Source organism: Ischnura elegans, chromosome 10, assembly GCF_921293095.1.
Source record: "Ischnura elegans chromosome 10, ioIscEleg1.1, whole genome shotgun sequence".
Classification (NCBI taxonomy): domain Eukaryota; kingdom Metazoa; phylum Arthropoda; class Insecta; order Odonata; family Coenagrionidae; genus Ischnura; species Ischnura elegans.
Genome location: NC_060255.1, coordinates 56,973,344 through 56,995,180, shown reverse-complemented (window position 1 = coordinate 56,995,180; position 21,837 = coordinate 56,973,344). Strand labels below are relative to the sequence as shown.

Genomic DNA, 21,837 nt, shown 5'->3' with positions numbered 1-21,837 from the left:
CACGAACCAGTATCTGCTGATGATAAATTTAAAAAAAACACGAGAAGCTTTCCAAGTATAACAGGCCAATTATGAGAACTCATAATCAGTCTGAATAATTACCCACGTGTAGACACCTACCTTGTATGTGGGTATCCAGCAAAAGAATTTTTGGTGGTCGGAGTTTGATTTCGTCCTTGGTATTTATCAAGGCGGAGCTTATGCCGCCCCTGTGTTCCAATCAATTGGGGAATATAGGATAGCTTAGTTTTTGTTTCCAACGCTAGCCCTAATATATTTTATATTAACAGGATATGGTAGTATAATTTGTTATTATGCGTGACGTTTTTTGGACTGAGTGGTGAGTTGTGGGAGGTGAGGGAGTCCAATTGCATGCTGGTGATTGATCACCCCCTGCCAAACACCCTAGAGGTGGCTCGCAGGGTATTGTGTAGATGTAGATATCCATAAAATATTTCCATTGCATATCATATAATCTAGCATTTCTAACGGCATGTATCGCATGTTCTAGATTCGTAAGTAGATTGCCTCCATGAGAGGTTGGAAAGTTTTGCCTTCAAATGGAAGGGGAATTATAATTAGAGAGTAACGTTATATGACCGTGCGGCCTGCGTATGGGGATCCTCTTGCATGCTGAGGATACCTGTCTCCCAGCCAAACACCCTAGAGGTGGCTCGCAGGGCCTACCACCTTTTCCATCCACTACCTTTTCCCATAATGATAATTTACAATAACGATACGGAAGTTTGGGGTTCCAAACCCGACCTCGGACTACAGTAACTCCGCAGCCACGTGGATGTGCGTATTAAAGTTGAGTGCGTAACCGCCACCATCGTTGCGTGAACAGACAAGTCCTTACACGACGGAAGCCTGTTGCTATCCTCACACCGCCCGCCCGCATGGACTGGAGGCCACCTCAAAACTTCGCGAAAAGCTTCGGAGGGCCGAGCGACAGCCAAGGATGCCCTTGGAGGCGCCGGGCCGATCGAAAACCCACCCGCGGGGCTCGGCAACGTGCAATTTGCCCACTTCGCAGGATAAGGGGAAAATCCCCACTGGATTAACAGAGTTGGCCAAGAAATCCGCTCGGCAATCGAGACCACAGCAAAAAATTGCTGATACGAAAAGATAACAACACATCTACCCAATGTGCACGAGGTGAAGGCATCCTCAACCTATTAATTTGGCGTAACTGCTTCAGATTAACGAAACTCATTTCACAAGAAAGTCTCTGCGGAAAGAAGAACCATGAGAAATTCAAATGAACAGTACCGGTAAAAAATACGTCGAATGATAGAAAATAGCACTGTAGTCGACATCAAAGTTGGATGAAGCAGGAAAGCATATACTCCAACTAAATGAACAGATAGCATACACACATACAAATCCGCTTGGAATGCATATAGACAATATTAAATTTTTCAAAACCCTATTAGTTAATGTACACATCACTATTTACGCTGAAAAAATTCATTAAAATTATTTTATATAAACTCATCAGCAAAGATTATATACTTAAAAGCAGTAATTAAAAACTGTGAAGTAATTAAATTATAATTCATTATGGGTGCACATTAAATTTAAGTCTTTCTGTATGTGTACCATTCTATTAATGAAAAAGAAACAAAAAAACGATTACGAAAAGTTATAATTCAGAAATTGACTTTAAAACCGTAGGAAGGAGAAACCTGCTGATCCCAAAATATAAAACAAATATTAAATAACTTCTACTCGCAGAGATATCACATTCCACGAAGATCATAATATTTCACGGTAATTAAAGACCTCGAGCGAAGGGCCACGGGAAGAGGTGGATTAACCCGCGTGACTGGGGGAGGTGGGCGGGATTAAAACAAACGGACCATCCGCGCCACGACGGATAAAAAAACTGAAAGGACAAAAAAGGAGAGAAGCGTGAACAGCTGTAGCGTCGGCGGCAGCTGTGAGCACACTTTCACCCCGTGCCTCGCCCCGCCACGCGTGACCAAGGCGCTAAGGGGTGGGGCGGTGCCGTGGCAACAGCCAACGCACGCCGAGCTCAACTAGTCTAACGCATGGAAGTTAGAAATACATTCGGAGACGGCATTACAGGTCTCATGAATGGGACTCAATGGGCGCTGGGGAAGGTGAGACAATGTAAACAAGAGTGATTTTTCGCCCTCGGGGCATGCGATCAAGTTTTAAACGGCAAAATCAGATGTCACGTGAACTACATCCACATAATACTCTGCGAGCCACCTACAGGGTGTTTGGCAGGGGGTGATCAATCACCAGCATGCAATTGGATTCCCACATGCACACCACAGTCTCCAAAACGCTACTCATACTATCAAATTATTCTACCACATACACGCTAAGGCAAAAATTGCCAACTACTCATTAAGGTTATCTTCAAATAAAGCTAGAACATACCAAACAAGCTACTAGATACAATAAAAATTCTGAAATATGCATTAAGGCATATATAAGTTAGTATTCTAAATTAAAAGTCATCTAACCCAGTTGTGAGTCCTAACGCTGCCGTTATAATTTATTATTCATTGGGGGAAAAAAGACAATCTGAATCTATTATACAGTCTGTCTCCCTTATTTTATTTATATGACCTGATCTATGTGATGGTGTGATTGGTGGACAACGACAACAGAGCTTATTAAAATGATGCCATCTTCGATTTGAAACATGGTATTTAGGGAGAACAAGACTCCTGGAAGAATAAGTATTGACTGCGAGGAATTGTGAAGATGGATGCACAGGCCTTACGAATGGAATCAACTGTGTGAGGTGGAACATAATGACGTGAATGAAATACGTAAAGGATCTAATATACGTCCACTTTAAGGTTTCCACGTAGAAATAGTTAAAACGCGTCATCATAGGATAGCATCCCAATAAATTGGACATATGATAAAGCCTTCAAGTCTTTACTATACATATGAATGGAATAAAAGTGCGGAAGCGATATATTGCTCGGATGAGTTCGGGCACACCCACCTCGACCAAAACATCACGTTTTCAAACGCACGCTCAACGGATACGCATCATACGTCCATTCATTTATTTCTCAATCCGGACCTCTGAGTCATAAACAAGCGGGCTCGAGATGGTTGCGCAGAAGCTACAACCAGAGACCGAAGTTTAAAGCCTTAACTTAAACTTAATGACGAGCAATGGAAAAGTAATCAAATGAGAAGTTGACGAATGCATATAATCAAAATCCCGATCATTCACCTCCTCCTTAAGCATCAAATGTAAAGGAAATTAAGTTTCGACTAGCAAAGACAACATGAAACCACAAGCTATCACTACAATTAGTAAGTCAGCGATCCTTTGCCCCTTTGACGGAATGAGGCAACCTAGACCAGCATCGCCTTACCTTATAGTAATGTCTAAATAAAATCATGCAGTCCTAACAATCTAATGGTACGTGCTAGGTAGGATTGAGCGTAATGCTCTTCGTCAGTTTCACCATCTTTATAATGGCGAGCTTAAGATATCCGTAGATGGGCGAATATTCAACATAGTCAAAAGTATCGTGGCTTATCTGCAGATATTGAAACCACCCTTGACTCACATTGAGTAATGGAAAACAAGACATCATTACCTCGAGAACACATCAAAGAATAAAATTTTCATCGCGCAGGTCTCAGGGATAAAGAGAAGTGTAGAAATTTATCACCACATATGCCATGAAAACTTCAAGATGCTGACGCCAGTAAAAATCGAGTAATTCGCTGCGAAAAGGGCAAAATGCATCCTAGACGTGCAAACACACAGCATCACTTCTTTTAACCCCTTCCACATAAATTTAATTTCTGAATATCGCGCTCGCATCCACGCGTATTATTTTCGTGGTTCTCACTATGAAAATCTCATGGCGAGCTAGACTCATCTACGTAATACCCCGCGAGCCGCCTAAAAGGCGTGTGGCAGGGGGTGTTAGGACACCAGCCGTTTACAACTGAAAAAAATGAAGTGCTCTAACGAGGTTGGGACTAGCGTTTATTAAAGTCCTTTATGGTTCGGGGGAAAAACGAATTACCATATCTATCCGTTCGACAAAATATCTCTCGTAATTTATCGCTCCTATCGGACCTTGAAATATAGTGTGGCCCTAATATTATGTTCTCTGTGTCGCCCTTAAAGATTCTCAATTGTTCAAGTAATCTAAGCCTAGCGCGCAGCCTCCGAGTCTCCAACGGCTCCCAACCTAATTCGCTTAACATCTGGGTAACACTGTCTGTACGCCCGTAGCAGTTTTTGACGAAAGCAGCAGCATCATTTCAGCGCAAGGGGTTAAAAAAACCAGACTACGAAAGGCGTGGTTAACAATGAACACGGGCAACCTGCGATACCGAAATTGTCATTCCTCAGAGCACTGACGATGCGAGAGCGACGGACGAGGCCGAACTATCTGGTGGAACATCGAGCGATCGGGACGAGTCCCCGGAAGAAATGGCATTGACACCACGTGGGGTCGACTGGTCGCTCGAAAAAAACCCGGCCGACGCGGGAGGCCTTGAGAGAGAAGCGGGAGGGGAAGGGGAGAAGAGGGGAGGACGGTCGAGGGAGAGAGGGGAAGACTCGAACACAGGTCCAAAAAACATCTGCTCCCGGAGAGAAAAAGAGAAGATTTCGCAACACGAAGTCGGAGCGACCGATCAAGTTAAAGCAATCGAATTATCGAAATGGAGAACTTCGGCAATAGATTCCCGAGCAAAGAAGGCCGATATCTCATTATTCCCTCGAGGAAAGACCAAAAAGAATTCGCCGCGGCTCAACCAAAACCTCGTAAATACCAACAAGGGCTGATCTCAGCTTAGCGTGTGTAGAACTGCAGTTTCTTTCGTATACGTTCCGGTACCAAGGTAGGACTGTCGCTGGACGACAAAATCTTGGCAATAGGCGACTTTGTACGTTCATTTATGCATACTTAATTTTATCAGCACATGATGATTAATTTAAAGAAGTGAATGTCGTTTTTTCGTTGACGTGAAAGAGCAAAACATCAGGGATTTAATACAGACCTTGAATAATCTAAACATATGCGACTATGGATTATACTACAAATTTAAAAATTGCATTTTATTACATGCTACTGAAAGAACTGCGTTGGAGATAAAAACTTAAAAGAGCAAGGTGGGGAATGAAGATTAACTACCACAACATATCCCGAAACTCTGACGCACTACGACAATGCGCAGAAAGAAGAAAAGAGGCACGAATCGACCACTTACAGAACCACACAGCTTGTTGACATAAATGCTCTCTAAAAATAATAAAAAAACACTATTGTAAAAAATTCATTCTATAACACTACTTCCTGAACAGACCCCTACGACGGTAATAAAACTCATCGCTGAGTCTAACCCTGCACAACTATAAAAATGAATCATTGACACCATTACCTAGTACTTGCACCATTTTACGAGCATGAGAAGGGAAATATCACTTCAAGGCCTTCGGGAACTGCGTAGGGATATTAAGATGCTAGACAACGGCGCCAACAGCCTTCAGACACGCTAGAAACTCACGCCTGGTGGACAAGACATGCCCTGCCTGCTATTCCGGACAGAGTCTCGTCAGCGGAAATGCGAGCCCGCAACAACAGGCTCTACTTCCGTTCCAAGAAAGCTGCGCACCCGCCGAGAGCAAGTGAAAACTGTAACACTGCACAGCGGGACCATTTCCTACTCCCCAGAGCGCAATCGCACGCGTAAAAAATTGCAGACTTGGCCAATGAACATGCATAGTGCACATCGGTTGACTATGTTTACGAAGAGAAAGTTATTAAGTCGACAAAACTTCGATATTCAATCTGATGGTAATGACGAATAATGTGCTTGATGAATCCGCGAGAAGGAAGGAAAACGTCAACAGGTTATCTAACCTAGGCGAACAACATGGTACACCAAAGACAAAATGAAAATATTAGGCACAAAGAAACTCGGAGAAACATCACAAATCCAGCCACCCACCAATAAGTTAACTGACTTGAAAGAGATTTTACCTAACCTAAATAAATAAGCAAAGAAAAGGAGCCATCACCACTTTGAACCACAAGAATCCTTTAAATTAAGCTGGATAGACGATAAACAAAACGTCGTACTGGCAAGTGCTAGCCTGGTAACTATGCTGCATATAGTAGAGCATGCCCATTCTTCCGTACCTTAGCTCTGAATTGTGCAGGCAACAATGATTTTCCAAACATCATCCACTAACTGTTACTGAAAAGGAAACAACGATCCAAATCAAGAAAGAAATTTCATCATCTTCATCATCAATTTAATTATCTCCCCATCTTGCCTAGAAAGGGCATCATCGGGTTAGGACAGATTTCAACACATTTCCATGCTAAAGAGAACCCACCAACACGCGCCATAGTTGAAACTATTGTTTACGTGCGAAAGCGAACTTAGCTGAGACACGGTTACTAGGCACGCAGCTAGCACCACCCAGAATGACTCAATGATTCCGATTAATCGTCAAGTTTTTGACTTGGACGGCGCAGTGGCAATGGAATAGGCGAGGACTGCCTGACTCCCTCCCTCCCCAAACTCGGGCTGCAGATCGTTAGGCCTCCGAGATTATTTCGACTCTTTCTCGTCCCTCGGTTGTTGGCGCGGTGCAGGGGGCGGAGGGGAGGGAGGAGGGGAAAGACGCATCGGAAGGGGCGTGGCTGCTGCCGCCGGGGCACGGGCAGAGAGAGAAGCCGATCCCGAGTCACATCGCCACGCGGTGATTGCACGCTGACTAAACAGCCCACGACTGCAGCGTCAAGAATGTTACCAAGTAAATTAGGTAGACCGGGACTAGCCACGGTGATAAATTTACGTAGCCACCCGCAATTTTGCGAAAATTCCACAGAGAAAAAAAAACATTCGCCTTGACCGGGAATCGAACCCGGATTGGGGGTTCGAACCCCGGTCAAGGCGAATGCTTTTTTTCTCGTGCAATCCTCGCACAGATAGGTACCAAGTAAATTATTACATACTTTATAAATACGCACTAACGATCGTTTAGAAAAGGTCAGTGAAGAGTGTAATATTGAAAGTTGCGAATTACGTAGCGGAAACGTGGGGCAAATAAAAAAGACAAGGAAAACTAGAGGCGTTCGAAATATGGAGGATAATGGAGAAAGGGAAGTAAATGAAGGAGAATGATGAATGTATATGTAAACATGGTGGGTGAGAAGATGACATTTGTAGATAAAGCACGCCAGAGATGGATTAGATTTTTTCTCAGAGAACAAACAATCTATAGAACGGATTGATGTGGGAATTCGGGATTTGGACTCAGTCTTTGGCCACTCAGTCCGGACAAAAATATAATGGCGTGTGAAAGCAGGTTGGATATGCGTGTCAAAGCAGGTTGGATATGCGTATCCAACAGAGCACAATAATGATTTCTCACGAATCAGCATTAAGTAAACTAAGCTTTTAAGAGGGCAACAACTTCAGCCTGTACAACAGCACATGGCTTCGAGAAAAATGTTTACACCGATTATTGAAACATCACAACTTGATGCAACATGGCGATAAAATTCGATTTATTTCGCGAATAAAAACATCTAATACGAGGAACCATTTTCCTATCAAAAACGCCCGTAAAAAAAGTGAAAGAAAAAAGCATTCGATTGCGAAGCTGCGTACCAAGCAGCTCCAAGAAAACTCGAGCGTTGAACTGTACCTAATTAAATAAACCAAATGGGTCATTATGAACTAGCGTGGCCACAGGTGGGATAAAAGCCTAAGGGTGCGGGAAGCGATAAAAATCAATACTTATAAATTCGAACGGTTTCCAGAAATCAAGCCGAACATATTTGTAAGGGCGGGCTGCAATCCTGAGAGCGGGGCAACCCCCAAAATTCTCTCCCTGCGGGAGAAGTAGGACGACTAAGCGCCGATAAACGCTATCGCTACTAACGAAGTTATAATAAGAAGGATAATAAAATCCCACTCAACAAATCAAGCATTATTATGCGTTCATTGATCCCACAATAATAAGGAAGGACAAAGAAGAAGAAAAACATTTCCTAAGAATGACAATGGCAGAAAAACATAACTGCCTGGCAAATAAAGTCAATGTAGAGAAAACAGGAAAATTTACGAGGAAGCTATAACAAATGAATGTAATTGCATCATCTCACGCTATGCGGAGCACAATGGACTGCGCTCAAGCAAAGGTATGGGTAGATTTTTGCACAAATTGGAATTCAAACTATAGAAATCATCGCTATATGTCCTCGAGACCTCTCACCATACTTTGAAAACTAATATTATACCAACAAGAGACATGAGTTCCAGACACTACGATACCAACGATGAATCTCATCACAGATACAGGACTAGTCAGCTTCATGGACCAGCAAATATTCCCCAACGGTAGTAAACATAGAGGGCACACCCTACCCCGACCAATAACATCGGGCGCACTCTTTAGACAACAACGGCCTGCACACAAAATACGATTGGACGAGGAGCTATTAACACCCACCCAAAACCCTACACGGAATGCCGCCAGTAAACGAGCAAAACTAAAAAAAAAACTTGATAAACGAGCCCCAAAAACTTCCCCACCACCCCGCTGGAAACAAATGAAACGGGAAATTACAACCGTAAAACGCGCCGAGAGCTTGGGGACCCCTCAGTAGTTGAGACAAAAGGTTGGGGGTAGGGGACGAAAAGGCCCCCGGCGCAGGTGACGCCGCTACCCCTCCCCCCCAGCTATCAATTCCCACAGAAATGCTGAAGCTGGGCTTGAGCGTGAGACCCAATGAGGGGCGTGGTCTTTAGTCTGGGGGCGACACGTCTCCGATTGCAGGATGGCTAATGGTCCAAGTAAAACTATCCGGGCGTTGCATCAGCTATATTCACAGTCACATGTTTACATTTGTATCTATAGACGACGGTTCTATCCCATTCATTCCACCTATTTGGTCTATCGTACCCATACCCACCTCCAATACGACCAACGATATTCTAAGGTGAAAACAAGAGTGAATTCTACTTCTGGTTTGGTCCGCTGAAAATGCCATTTTCTATAAAGGCAGCAAAAATGCATACATACACCACTGTTCTTTTTCATCACGCAGTTACTTAATTGCCGCAGTCTTCAATTGCCATGTGCAGAAAATTTTCCCGGGTTTTCCACCGGTTAATGCCCTCCATCTCTCCCGACGTTTCGAGCAGCGACTTGATGTTCATCCTCGCTGCTCGAAACGTCGGGAGACATGGAGGACATTAACCGGTGGAAAACCCGAGAAACTTTTCTGCGCCTGATACTCCGGGAAAACATAAAATCATACTTCAATTGCCATGATTACGTTACAAAAATATTAACTACCGGCGAAATAAGGTTTACATGGATGCTCTTAAGATTCACGACAATTGCTGCCACTCCCATTTGGAACTTCCCTTATTATTCAAAATACGCCTGTTGACGCACATTCCATCCCAACCCGTTCCCTGAAGACCTGAGATAACATCTTACCATTAAATACGATTCATAACACTTAGGATAAATCTTCCTTCCTTTCCTCTCCATGGACAAATAAACCCGTGGATACTCTTTTTTGGACTAGTAAACAGGGGGAACTACTGTTGACAACATTAACATTGACAAATACTCACATTACAGAAAATGCCCTGACCTGTTAATGCAAGCGAATGCTAATTTATGGTATTTTCACACAAAATATTAACATGCTATTCATGAACAAATAATGTGTTTGTGTTACTTTTGATCCTCGGATGAAACAATAGTACAGGGTTAGAGAATAAGCTTGTTTTATTTTAATTTTAGAACAATAATTAATCGCCCACAGGCACGCAGAAACGGCAGGTTTTGGCAAGTAACAAATAAATGAAGTTCTCGAGAACATAACAATTAATATCAAGTTGTAGTAAAAATGTTACGGTACATATAGAGATCGCTTTATACGTATTAATCGTCTCTGGTAACTCCGTTTCCTTTACTCTGTCTTATTTATCTATAGAGGGGACGCAAAGGTTGTTCCAGTCCCCCAGGGGTTTGGGATGGAGGTTCAGGAGTCTTTGTCGGGGGTGGGGGGAGGCGAAGAATGGACCTGGGGTAGGCGAGGGCCTGGGAGGAGGCAGCGCAGTGAGAGATTAGGGAATATGCTGTATCCGAGTGCGTTTCCACTGGGACCACGCAAGAATCCTCACACTGATTTCAACTTTAATGAACGACTTAAGCATTGAATCAATCGACTATTCTTTCTGTCTCTTACAAAGCATATATTCGATGACAGATGGCCGCAAGCGTAATGAGTATGTGACAACAATCAAAGGGAGTAGGTTTGGAACCACTACACGAGAATCGCCATTCATAAGTCTACCTATGGCACCATTAAAGGAATAATGAGTTTGATACGGAGAATACCATTTGGAAACGGTAATATACGTCCGACAGCAACATATACAAAGGGGACATACAACAGAACGGTTTGCTACGAGAATTCGTTCCTCCACGAACAATCTCGTAAAAATGAAGAGGAGGTATGAAGTCATTATACCCCCAAAAAATTAATACAATTGCCATATAATAGCTCACGTCCTCTCCAGACGCTCCAAGGATGCAGCTGATGGGGCAGTAAGCAGACGAGGAAATATGTTTAAAAATGACGGCTCAGGGTAAAATACTTCAGGGGTATCTGCAATTCCAATGAGATATTTCCATGGAAGAGCGCGATTATTGCTGCCTTTCGCGGCCGCTTTAGTCAAACGAAGCGTAGAAGCGCAAACAGCGAATAATATATCATGTTCATCTTTCAATACCACGAGTGTTGTAAATATTGAGACTTCGATGTGAATAGGGGTAGCGACAATGACAGATAGGGGGACGATGGAAACGACTTAGATGTTAAAAATGACATACCAGGCATAACTTCGTGCGCTCCGCTAATATACTTATTGTTAGATAGGATTTCTGTCGAGAAGGGAGCATTAACTATCCAGCTGACCTCCACTTCAATGAACGATTAATTAAATTTAAGTCAGCGTCGACGACGTTAGCACTTCCGCATTTGATTCCAGACGAAAAAGCACAACAGTTTCTACCCCACTTTGTCTCACCGACAATGGCAAACACAAAAAGACATCTGACCACAAACAATGCGGCTGCGATAAAAAGGACGATGTAGGGGAAATGAAAATCGCCCTCGGTACTCGGATTCAAATTCAATCTTGGGATGAGATTAAAATCAGACGGGGGAAAATTGAACGCCGGCAAGGAATTACTTTCATAAACTGTCCATTACGGATTTGTTGAACACAATTAATGATGTAGGCCTCCAAACAATGCTGCGATAAAATGTGAACAATAATCGCTGTCAGAACTATAGAGGGTCATAACCCAAGACGATAAGCAGAATCTCATGCAAGTCTCCAACACATTCATTGTGACCAGCTGAGTCCAAGGCGTCCTATTTATCATGCGTAAAAATATCCTCATGCATAACAGATACCCTGTGATAGCGCTATCTCCTTAGGAGCAGGAGGGGGATACTGCACTTAGGAGTCTCTTGCACATATATTTTACAGACAACATGCAGAATAATACCCGTATTTGTACTCATATCATATCCACTCCATCTTGATTAAAGTAAATTTCATAATGCGTAGAACATAACCTCGGAGGTAGACCTCAAGGCGATACCTGGAGCGCATTGAAATGGTAAGACAAAGATTTCCAGTGAGATAACGCACTTTAAAGTACAGAGGCAAACTTTGAACAATAACAACGCGAGTAATGGGGCAAAAAAAGTAAGATGCACCGGTCACAATAGGCTTATGACGTGCATGGCATACACCCTCCCTGCACCCCCGATGACCCGTGCCGCGCAAAAACAGCCACACCCACCACACATCGTTCCCGCGCAAACATTTCACAGCAGTCTCCACGCAGCGAATTGCGCGATCTATCCTTCGCAACACAAGCCGCTCCCCTTCAGCCACCCACCGCAAGGCTAAATGCGACTAGGGCCGGCTGCCAGATGGGCTGGGCACGCCGAGGACGCGTGGAGAATGCGTACAAGTCGCCGGCGTGACCCTCAGCAGTAAAAGGCAGAGAGTAGATACGCCCACGGATGGTTGGGTAAACGGATTGGCAAGGCACAGGTTTTCGAGATAAATGAAACACAAGGTCCTATCGTAGCTAGCCGCGAGAAAGAGCAGCTTCGATCACAGCATCCTCCCCAAATCTCGCTCCAACACACGCACACATACACACGCATCACCGAACTCGTCTCCGATTCCGCTGGGGTCCGCCCACCTGCATGACGGGAAACGCCTATCGAGGGTTTTAGCGCTCTCCCTGCAGCGCGAAAACGGTCCAGAAAAGTTTGCATAACGATTGAAAAACAATGGGATTAGCGAACACGTCTTGCATCCAGACACGTGACCACAGCCAATGAAATATACGAAATTTCAACACCCTCCAAGCACAAAATAGCAACAATCACTCCACGTATACATTCCACTGAAGTAACCAACTGATTATTGCGCGAATCGAGTCCTCACTAACACTTATGAACACCAATATTAAAATAATTATATATCACCACGTGGAAAGAAAAATTAGCACGTATCCCGGGGGTACACAGGAACACATCGCACAGACTCCGGAACTAGAGCGCTACAAAAATGAAAAATGAAGAAAATAGAACTGACCTGTATGCGTCCGGAGATGGGCCTTGAGATGAGAACTTTTTCCATAGACCTTGTCGCAACCCGCATAAACGCACTTATGGCTCTTTCTTATGAGAGACGATCTTGAAGAGTGCTGGGAAGATGTAGACGAGGACTTCCTGCCGCTTCCAGATGACTGAGGGGAGGGTACTTCTGTTCCACACGTGGTCATAGCATCTTCGGTGTCTGAGGCCTCATCATCTCCAGGGACATTGGGCACAGGCTCCTGTTTTATGCGCGTCAGGTCTGTGAGGATACGGGCTACCATGTACAACGAGGAGTCACCAACAGGAGTCGAAGCATCAGTGTGGTCAGCTTCGAAGATGGGCGGAGCGGGTGGTGGCTGATGAGGTGATGGGGGCTGACCCTCGATTTCTTGGCCCCCAGTGGGTGCTAGGTAACCCAGATGGCCATGGAATCCTGAATAAAATTGAAGGGGGCGAGAGGATAAGTCCAACGGTGAAGAACCAATCCACTTGTGATCATTCGCGTGGGACATTGCTAATAGGCACTGGGCGGCGAAGTTGATGTCTTGATCCATTGTGGTGCTCGTCGTGTTTAAATTTCCTTAAAATATCTCAGAGGTCTTTGGTCACAAAAGGGTCCAGTTCTTAGGTTCGGCGACGAATTGCTTATTGCTACTAATCCTTTTTGCAGTAAGATACGGTTGCAAGGTTTTCTTGTGAAGGGGCACACTTAAACTGAAATATCCTTGTAAATAAAAATTGGAAAACTCCTGCCTCCAGGGAAGAGACGGAGGGCAGTTCGTGTCTGTGTACCTCTGTCCGCCGTCACAGCAACCTAAACAACCACACGCACAACCCTCAACGGACAGAGGCCGTTGTGCAACTGCCCATGTGCTTGTTTGTCTCAGCGACGGAAAGACGGAAACCCGTGTTTATCCAACGTCACACTCATCCTCTAATCCTATTGGTTCAAGATCTTGGCGCGCCATCTGCAAGAGTTTTCTGAATCGTACGCACTACCATCTTGCGGAAAAGTAAGAAACTATTTGTATTCTGCCTAACGCGCGAAACTTCCGAAAAACAAAATAGAACTTTTACTTCTCCGTATAAAATCACAAAATTAAACATTTCCCTTGTCATGAATAAAAATATCAGGCAATTAAACATAAATGGTAATATTAAGCCACTTCTTATGATATATATTTGGATTTATTTCGCAAAGAGAGCCGAGTAGGGATATCTTATTTGAAAGTCAAATATTTAATCGAAATAAGGATTCACTTGGGTATTTTGAAAGTTAAATACGTTTCTATTCTTCTCAAATTTAAAAATACATAATCAATTATATGTTTATAAACAATGGATTAAAACCTCAATTGTTTCTTGAATCAATGTGGGACGAATGATATGATTGTGAGAGCCACACATATCGTTTTCTCCTTGCCACTTTGTTCATTCATTCATCATTCGTAAATCTAGACAGGGATTGTTTTGATTTGTAATTTGTTACCTTATTATGATTATGTCCATCTGAAAGAGGGCAATATTGCGATTAAAAAGTATTTTTCACGATAAGGAAGGTAAGTAGATGATTGTGCATCGTAAAAATTCACATGAACACTGCATTAAGCAAATCGTAATATGCAATGCGTACGTGCAATGAGGGATTTAGTGAAGCTTTCAAAAGCCAATAACCTTAACAAGCACAAAAAATGCAAATAATTCAATCACAGAGGGTGAAAATCCTAGTATTTCTACGAGTAACGGACATCATTTAAATAATTATTTAGACAGATGAATTTTTAATCATTTTGCATCGACTTGATCTCATATTTTCATAACTACACGCAAGCTCTGAATGAGCTATCAGATTTATCGAGAATCTTTCGATCCCTAACTCATTCGGAACGTATATTTCAATATTTATAATTGTTACCTTGACCTATTTTCTGACAAGAATCTGCTATAGTCACCTGTTTCAGCTCCGAGGAATTAAGTTGGAACATATAAAATGATTTAGATCCAAACAAATTGAAATGGTATACTAACGCTTATTGTGAAGCAGATACATTTATTAACTTCGACATATTAAAAATCACAAAGAGAGGCAACGATAAATGCGAAAATATCATCATGAGCAGGAATGAAAACTACTGATATTGGAGTATGAGAAAATAATAATTTCAGTTCTTTCAGTCTTAAAAACATTGAATAACTTTTCTTACATTGCATCAATTAAATAATGGGTAAATACTCTTAGTACCTAACTAAAACTCAGAGGCCACCAAATCGATCACTGTGCAATCCATGTGACATATCTCGAATTTTAAGAGCAATAGTGCAAATAAACTGAGGTCATTTGAGTACCCACCTGATGTTGCATAGTGGGTAATGAAAATATAATATGAGAATAAAACACAAGATATGAAGATGTTAAGACATATTCAGCAAGTCATAATGTTGAAGTTTTCATCCCACGGAATGACCCAACACAGTATGTTCAGTGGTTGACTGAACGACTACCTATAACAAGTGAGCTGTGGAAAAATAACACTAATATTTTGCAAAATAGGGATGAATAATATTTAAGAAAAATTTAGCACAAATTTCACCCCTAGATAAAATCTATTTCAGCTGAAAAGCACAGTTACACAAAAAGTGCACTTCTACGCGAACAGTCACTCGGGTCAATAGGAGCTCATCAGCTGACTAAGCGACCATGTTAGCAAGATGTACCTCAAATGCATACCACAGGAAAAGACATCAAATAATTTTTAAAGCAATAAAGTAAAATGTAACCAACAGATAACTCTCAGAAAAAACATCTGGAGACAGCCACGATCAAGTTGATTGCTCATGTTGACAAGTAAGCTATTAAGGGTTAAGTTACCTAAAATGTCACAAGAGCAAAAGGAATTCCTATAGCTATTAGCTAGGCATATATATAAGAATTATTCAATACATATTTCTCTTACTTCATCGCAGATTTTGCAACTAGAAACACTGAAAAGTTCTGAGAGGATGTTCTCTAAGTCGCTCGGAAAAGTATCCATTTTTTATAGCTTAGCTAGTGGCCTGGGTCTCTAGTAGTTCCCAGCTTAATTAGTGTAAAAGCTATGTAAAACTCAAACCAATTACATTATGGAGTCCGATTGGAACTTCTTGTCATCCACATTAACTTACCTTTAGTGGTTGATTACCTGTAATTAATAATAAAATAATGTGGCAATATCATAGTATCCTGTCTCATCTGTCAAGATGAATGGACATCCTAATTGGATCATTGGTGCACATAGGTATCACTAGACTTACAAAGATGGCAATAAGTGAACTATCAATAATGATTATCACTTTATGGAAGTTTCGAAGGAGGAAGAAGAAATACTCCTGCTGGTTTTTGCTCCATCACACAACATTAGTAGACTGAGTGCTTTTCCACAGGGGAATTTGGGAAGGCTGATAGGAATTATTCAACAGCTTTTCATTCCGAATACATATTTGAATCCGATTACATAGTTGCTTCGAAATCGGCATTAGTTACGTTTCAAAATTTTCACTCTGGTGCCTAACTAGAGGGGCTGATATAGTCATTGGAATCAAAGCCATTCCACTTTGATGAGGCATGAAATTCAAATATCATATTGCTCAAAATACATTGAAATACTACTATGCACATACAATTTTGAAGAGAAATCAGAAAATGTTCAAAGAATATTTATTACAACATTAACACAATTTGTGCTCTTTATCCACAGAAAACATGACTTGGAATGAAAAATCACATACCATATCATCAGTCACATTATATTATGTTATAATTACCAACCAACATGTTGGTTTGACAGCCTAGAGTTAAGGGTACAATAAGATGAACCGTTGCACACGAAGTAGGGTTGCCACACATCTCGGCCATCAAATATCTTTTTGAATCTTCCTTCTAACTCCAATAAAAAACAAAATGCAAATTATCTTTCACGAGTTCAATTCCTGCAAGCTCTCTATAAGAAAAACTAACCTGCACATCAAAATACTCATCTCACACAACCCACCATCACAATACGAATCCTTCCTTGAGCACCCAAATGTACTTTCAGGTCTTGTATCACATTTAACTTCAGAAAGAAGTAATTTCTAAGAAGCTGCCAGTTTCAACAAAATACTATCACCAATTTTTTAAGACTAGGTTCACATTTTTTAATTAAAAGGACAATTAAAAAGTAATTCTTGCTTTCATACAAACATTTTAGAACTATCAAAGTTTACTAAAAAAAAAAACAAAATTAAAATGCTGTTTACAGAAAAATGTCATGCTCTTCCAAACAAGAGTGATGTCAACAACAGCAGACCTATTTTGAAATGTTTTCATGACCTCTAAAGTGCATAGCAGAATTTATAAAGAGGTCACCAGCTGAATCTAGAAAGATTCTCATATCTCCCACCTCACTTCTCTCCCAAGGTTGCTATACGCCAGGGTAACACTATAAAATGAAAACATTAGAGGAAAAGTGCTTCTTCTGTAAAACCTCACATATCTCAAAGATATGAACCTTGGACCTTGAGATGGGAATCCAACATTGAATCCACCTTTCCACTGAACCGAAACATCGAACACGAACTCATCCACTCAAGTAAGCAGCCACAAGTCACCGATGATTCAAATACCTATCAACACCAAATTGTTTGATTTTGAGTCCATGGCAAGTCAGGTTTCTTGAACTTTCCACACTATGGCAACCCTGATGCAACTAGAAGGTTATGTAGTACGTAGAAAACTTGTATCACAAATATTTATTCAAGTTTGGCACTATGAATATGACACCCTTTTTCCCAGATGGATGTGAAAGGGAGCACACAATTTTTAACTATCGCTTTTGTTTAATCACCAGGCAAAAAAATCATAAAAATAAGATTTGAACTAGACATCTGAATTCACATGATATCATTTAACTATTTAAATTCATCACACGATAAACACATATGATGAATATCCATTTTTGACTTTGGATCAACAGTCTTGATATGATGCACTGGCACATCCACGGCTAAAATTACCAGCATATAACATCCACTAGATAAAGAATACAATCAACATTTCATCACAAAATAAATTAACAGAAAACAAAAACATTTGAGGCATATTGAATACCTACACTATAACAGAAACATTTTTCAGCATGTGTAAACAATGAGATCACAATCTATGTAGCTGCTGTTAACAAGATAACACAATATTCATGTGCTATACGACCAAACCAAAAACAATTATAACTGGTTGAATTATCACATTCATTAATGATAACAATAGCTTAAGCCTTGCCAGCAGTCTGCGACAGCTCTGGAAACAATTCTTGAGCCACGACATCTATTAAGGAGTAAGCAAGCTGAAAGGAGGAAAAACAATTTCTAATGAAGAATGAGATTTATCCACTGAAAAAAGAAACAATTTAAATATCATACAGGGGGAAGATTCATAAAATTCTGTATTTATAATTTTCCAGATTTCCAGGCATAAACTGGAATTTCTAAAACCAAATAATTTGTATATTATGAATAAACTAATGGTGGGTAATGAATCGCAATCAATGCCTTTTGTTTTCTTTGATGGAGGAAACTACCCTATTGAAAATGTTTTAGCTCAGAAAGTATCTGTTCAGGTTCGTTTTAAGCATAAAAAAATGATGATCTAAGTTTGATTTATGAAAAATTCAACGCCAATTGGCACAACCAAATAATTCATGAAAAGCCCTAAATATTAACTTAACAACTATCATGATTTTAAATTTAAAATTATATTCTCCGTGAAATAGTACTCGTCTCATTAGACATATCTTTTCATTAAAATTGTGCCTACCACTAAGTTTGCTTGCTTTTCACACTAACATCACCCGGATTGGAATGAAAAAATTTTAACGAGAAATTGTAAAGTAGGGAGTTTTCTCAGAAATTTTGAAGTAAAAATAATAATTTCACAACTAATTGTGTGAATAATTGGAAGTGTGAGACTGTATATCTTCCTCAACAAAATCTCAAGTTACAAGCACTGACAGTCCCAATCAACCATTTTTTTGAATGGTACAATGCAACAGAAAACAAAACAGCAACCAGCAATATACAGTGGAACCTCGTTAAAGCGAGTACGGGCTATAGCGACACCCCCGCTATTACGAGAGATAGCCGATGCACCGTCAATTGATCCTATAATAAGCGTGTTAAAGAATTCGTTTTTACGAGACCCTTTCGGTGTTGGCTCTCGCCATAGCGAGGGTTTCACCGCCGGAAGACTTTCATCAAGACTCCTTAACCTCTGTAAATGCTAGCGATCTGTTAGAAATGAAGTTAATGGAGTGCTCAGTATCAAATTTATGTGGTAAACTGTCGTTCGATAAATATAATGATGACGAAACAATGCTTTGCATGATTTTTATTCAGTGCGGCGCTTATAAATTGTTTGAATAGTTAGTCGTTATTTGAGTAAGGAAATTTAGTGATGCAAAAAAACATCGCCTTTCGTCTGGATTTATGCTTACGTTTATCGGATAGATGTTTATCTGTCGCCGCACCACTCCTGTTCCTGTATATCTGTTCGCAACAGGTATATTGGCTATTATTTGCTCCACCTCCGGTAAAGCGACAATTCGCTATAGCGAGTGTTTATTAGTGCACCGTGGGGTGTCGTTATATCGAGGTTTCACTGTAAATTAAAAACAATGAAATTACAGAGAAATGTACAAAGATTCGAAGGGAAATCCACATTTATCATCTTCAAAGAACAGGAGTCAACAGTGAAACATGTTTGCTTACGGAACTTAAAAGTATCTTTGATGAGGGCACCAGCGAGTTAGCCTGGGATTTTGTAATTAGGACGTTAGCCTGGATAGCAGTAACATGGCGTCAGTTGAAAAATTATAACAATTAAAATAGTAAAATTACTTCAAAATATGTATTTGTATTTCTTTTTAATCATCGGCATTCTCTTATGAGATGCCTTTTATGATTACCACATCCAAAATGCATTGTCAGCACCCAAATTGGCAGCCATTGATGCTATTGTTGAAAGGATTCAAATTTGGGCATATTGTTGTATATACACATTGCCTACATCAAGTCAGTGGACTAGTTTAAACCATTAGAACTCAATGAAAAAATTCACTAAAAAAACGAGGGCAGAGAGTTTTAGGAAAATGGTAGCTATTCTTTTAAGCAGAGATGGGGCAAAAATTCAGAACACTAGGAGGAGAATTTTTAATTTAAGTACAAATGCATTTGATCTCCTCTCTATGGATTTAACTTCTTATCTTATCAGATAGGAGATTTCACTCGCCATTCCTCCTAATGGAATTGTAACCCAGAACATAAAATATAATGCACAAACCTGTTTGTTGAGAGGCGGACTCTGCAAAGAGGAATGTATGACAGACAAACCAGGGATGATACGAAGCACGAATGGTCGAATCCAAAACGGCAATGAATTGAAACGTGCCACAAGAGCAGGGCCAAATTCCTTGAACCTCCGTGTCATGTCGTCAACCTTTGATGCACTTGCCTTCGCAGTCTGAGTTTTAGGGGTGAACACTACGCCTGCAAATGAGGTACATAAACACAGAATGTGATTAGAGGTGAATTTAAGCTCAAGGTGCATGTCCACCTCAAAATATCAAGTGAGTCGCACAGTAGAGATCAAAATATCCATATAAGTAAAATTGGGCATTGCAATATTTCCACTAATTCTGTAAAAATACAGCAATGTCCAATTTTATTTACATTACGAACTTCTACCACATCGTGCCTAACATCATACAAGATATAAAATATCCACACCTTATTTCTAAAACATAACTTAATGTTGATGACAAAAGACACTCATTTTCACAACAAAATTTGCATCTTAACAGGAACAAATAATTATAAACTTTTTAAATATTTTGAAATCATTGTTGAATGATTGGTGGGTCCGTTCCACATACCAGGAGTATGAATGAAGCAATCTGCTTCAAAGGGGACAGCTGTGTTTTCTAAAATTTGAGCTCTCAAGGACATGAACTTTGCAAAAACTGGTGATTATGTTCTATAACAAATTATATTATATAATCTTGAAGATGGCATTGGTGGTCCTCCTCAATCAAGTCTTAAAGAAGGGAAAATATATTTTTTGACTGTTAAGTAGTTTGTCTTACGTTATTTTCACATTACCTACTATTCAGAGCAAACAAGTTATTTATGTTTGTAGGGACATCTGTTAAACTACCATAAATGACACTTGTCCAGTAGAATATCACTTCAGTTCTTACAAGGGGAATACACGACCTTCGTGTCGCCGATCGAGCTCAAATTTTGCGATTCGGTTGTTTATGGGTACAAATGTAATATGCCGAAGCGAGACGACGCACTTCTCGTAAAATTCCGAGAAAAGAGCAATTAAAAATCGTAAAAAATGAAGCTACGCTATATAAACTGTTTTGAACACCTATGTTGATCAAGTGGGCGACAGCCCAGTGGATACGGTATCCGACTGTGGAAATGAAGGTAGCGTGTTCGATGTTCGCTCAGGGAACTTTTTTTGTGTTAATTTTTAAGAATTTTATTGTTTAAATTTTTAAAGCTCGTTTTCTTATCTTCGTTACTACTATGGAATATATTTTTGAAAGAGTTTTTTAAATATTTAAATCAGGAATGGATCAGCTTGGGATTAGGAACTGAGGATGAAGGGTGGATAGAAACCCGGTGTCGGCATTAGCCTGCTCTTAACGCAAGGCGCCAAGGGGACCACGGCTTAACGTCCCATCCGACGGACGGTGTACTGCACAACTAGTATAATCCACATTACACGCAGGGATTGAATTTAGGAATGCCCCTTAATTCTTTACCGAGATTTGGATGTGGAAGGCCAGTACACTGCCTCACCACTCCAGTTAATCCTTTATTTGCAATTTTCAGGATGGAACTCATCATAAAGACATGCAAAGCAAAGTGATTTGCGGCACCACAAACAAGCAGAAAAGGCGTTTTTTCCACAACCGCAACGACTGTCCATAATTTTCCACTGGGCTGTCGCCCACTTGATCAACATAGGTGTTCAAAACAGTTTATATAGCGTAGCTTCATTTTTTACGATTTTTAATTGCTCTTTTCTCGGAATTTTACGAGAAGTGCGTCGTCTCGCTGC

The 21,837-nt window shown here is 40.7% G+C and overlaps 2 protein-coding genes across 5 annotated transcripts in view; both read right to left on the bottom strand.

The window, feature by feature from the left end:
* The window catches only part of LOC124167235 (Krueppel-like factor 9), a 304,706-nt gene extending 291,135 nt beyond the window's left edge, over window positions 1-13,571 (bottom strand). Inside the window, exon 1 of the mRNA XM_046545107.1 lies at window positions 12,691-13,571. Coding sequence (XP_046401063.1) covers window positions 12,691-13,249 — 559 coding nt within the window. The 5' untranslated portion in view covers window positions 13,250-13,571. The remainder of the gene's footprint in view (window positions 1-12,690) is intronic.
* A 2,804-nt stretch (window positions 13,572-16,375) lies between these two features.
* LOC124167325 (sorting nexin-14-like) overlaps window positions 16,376-21,837 on the bottom strand; it is a 48,221-nt gene continuing 42,759 nt past the window's right edge. For all 4 annotated transcript variants that reach the window (XM_046545305.1, XM_046545308.1, XM_046545307.1 and 1 more), the window contains 2 exons: window positions 20,047-20,252; window positions 16,376-18,055 (listed from right to left, as the gene is read on the bottom strand). In XM_046545305.1, coding sequence (XP_046401261.1) covers window positions 17,981-18,055; window positions 20,047-20,252 — 281 coding nt within the window. In that variant the 3' untranslated portion in view covers window positions 16,376-17,980. The remainder of the gene's footprint in view (window positions 18,056-20,046; window positions 20,253-21,837) is intronic.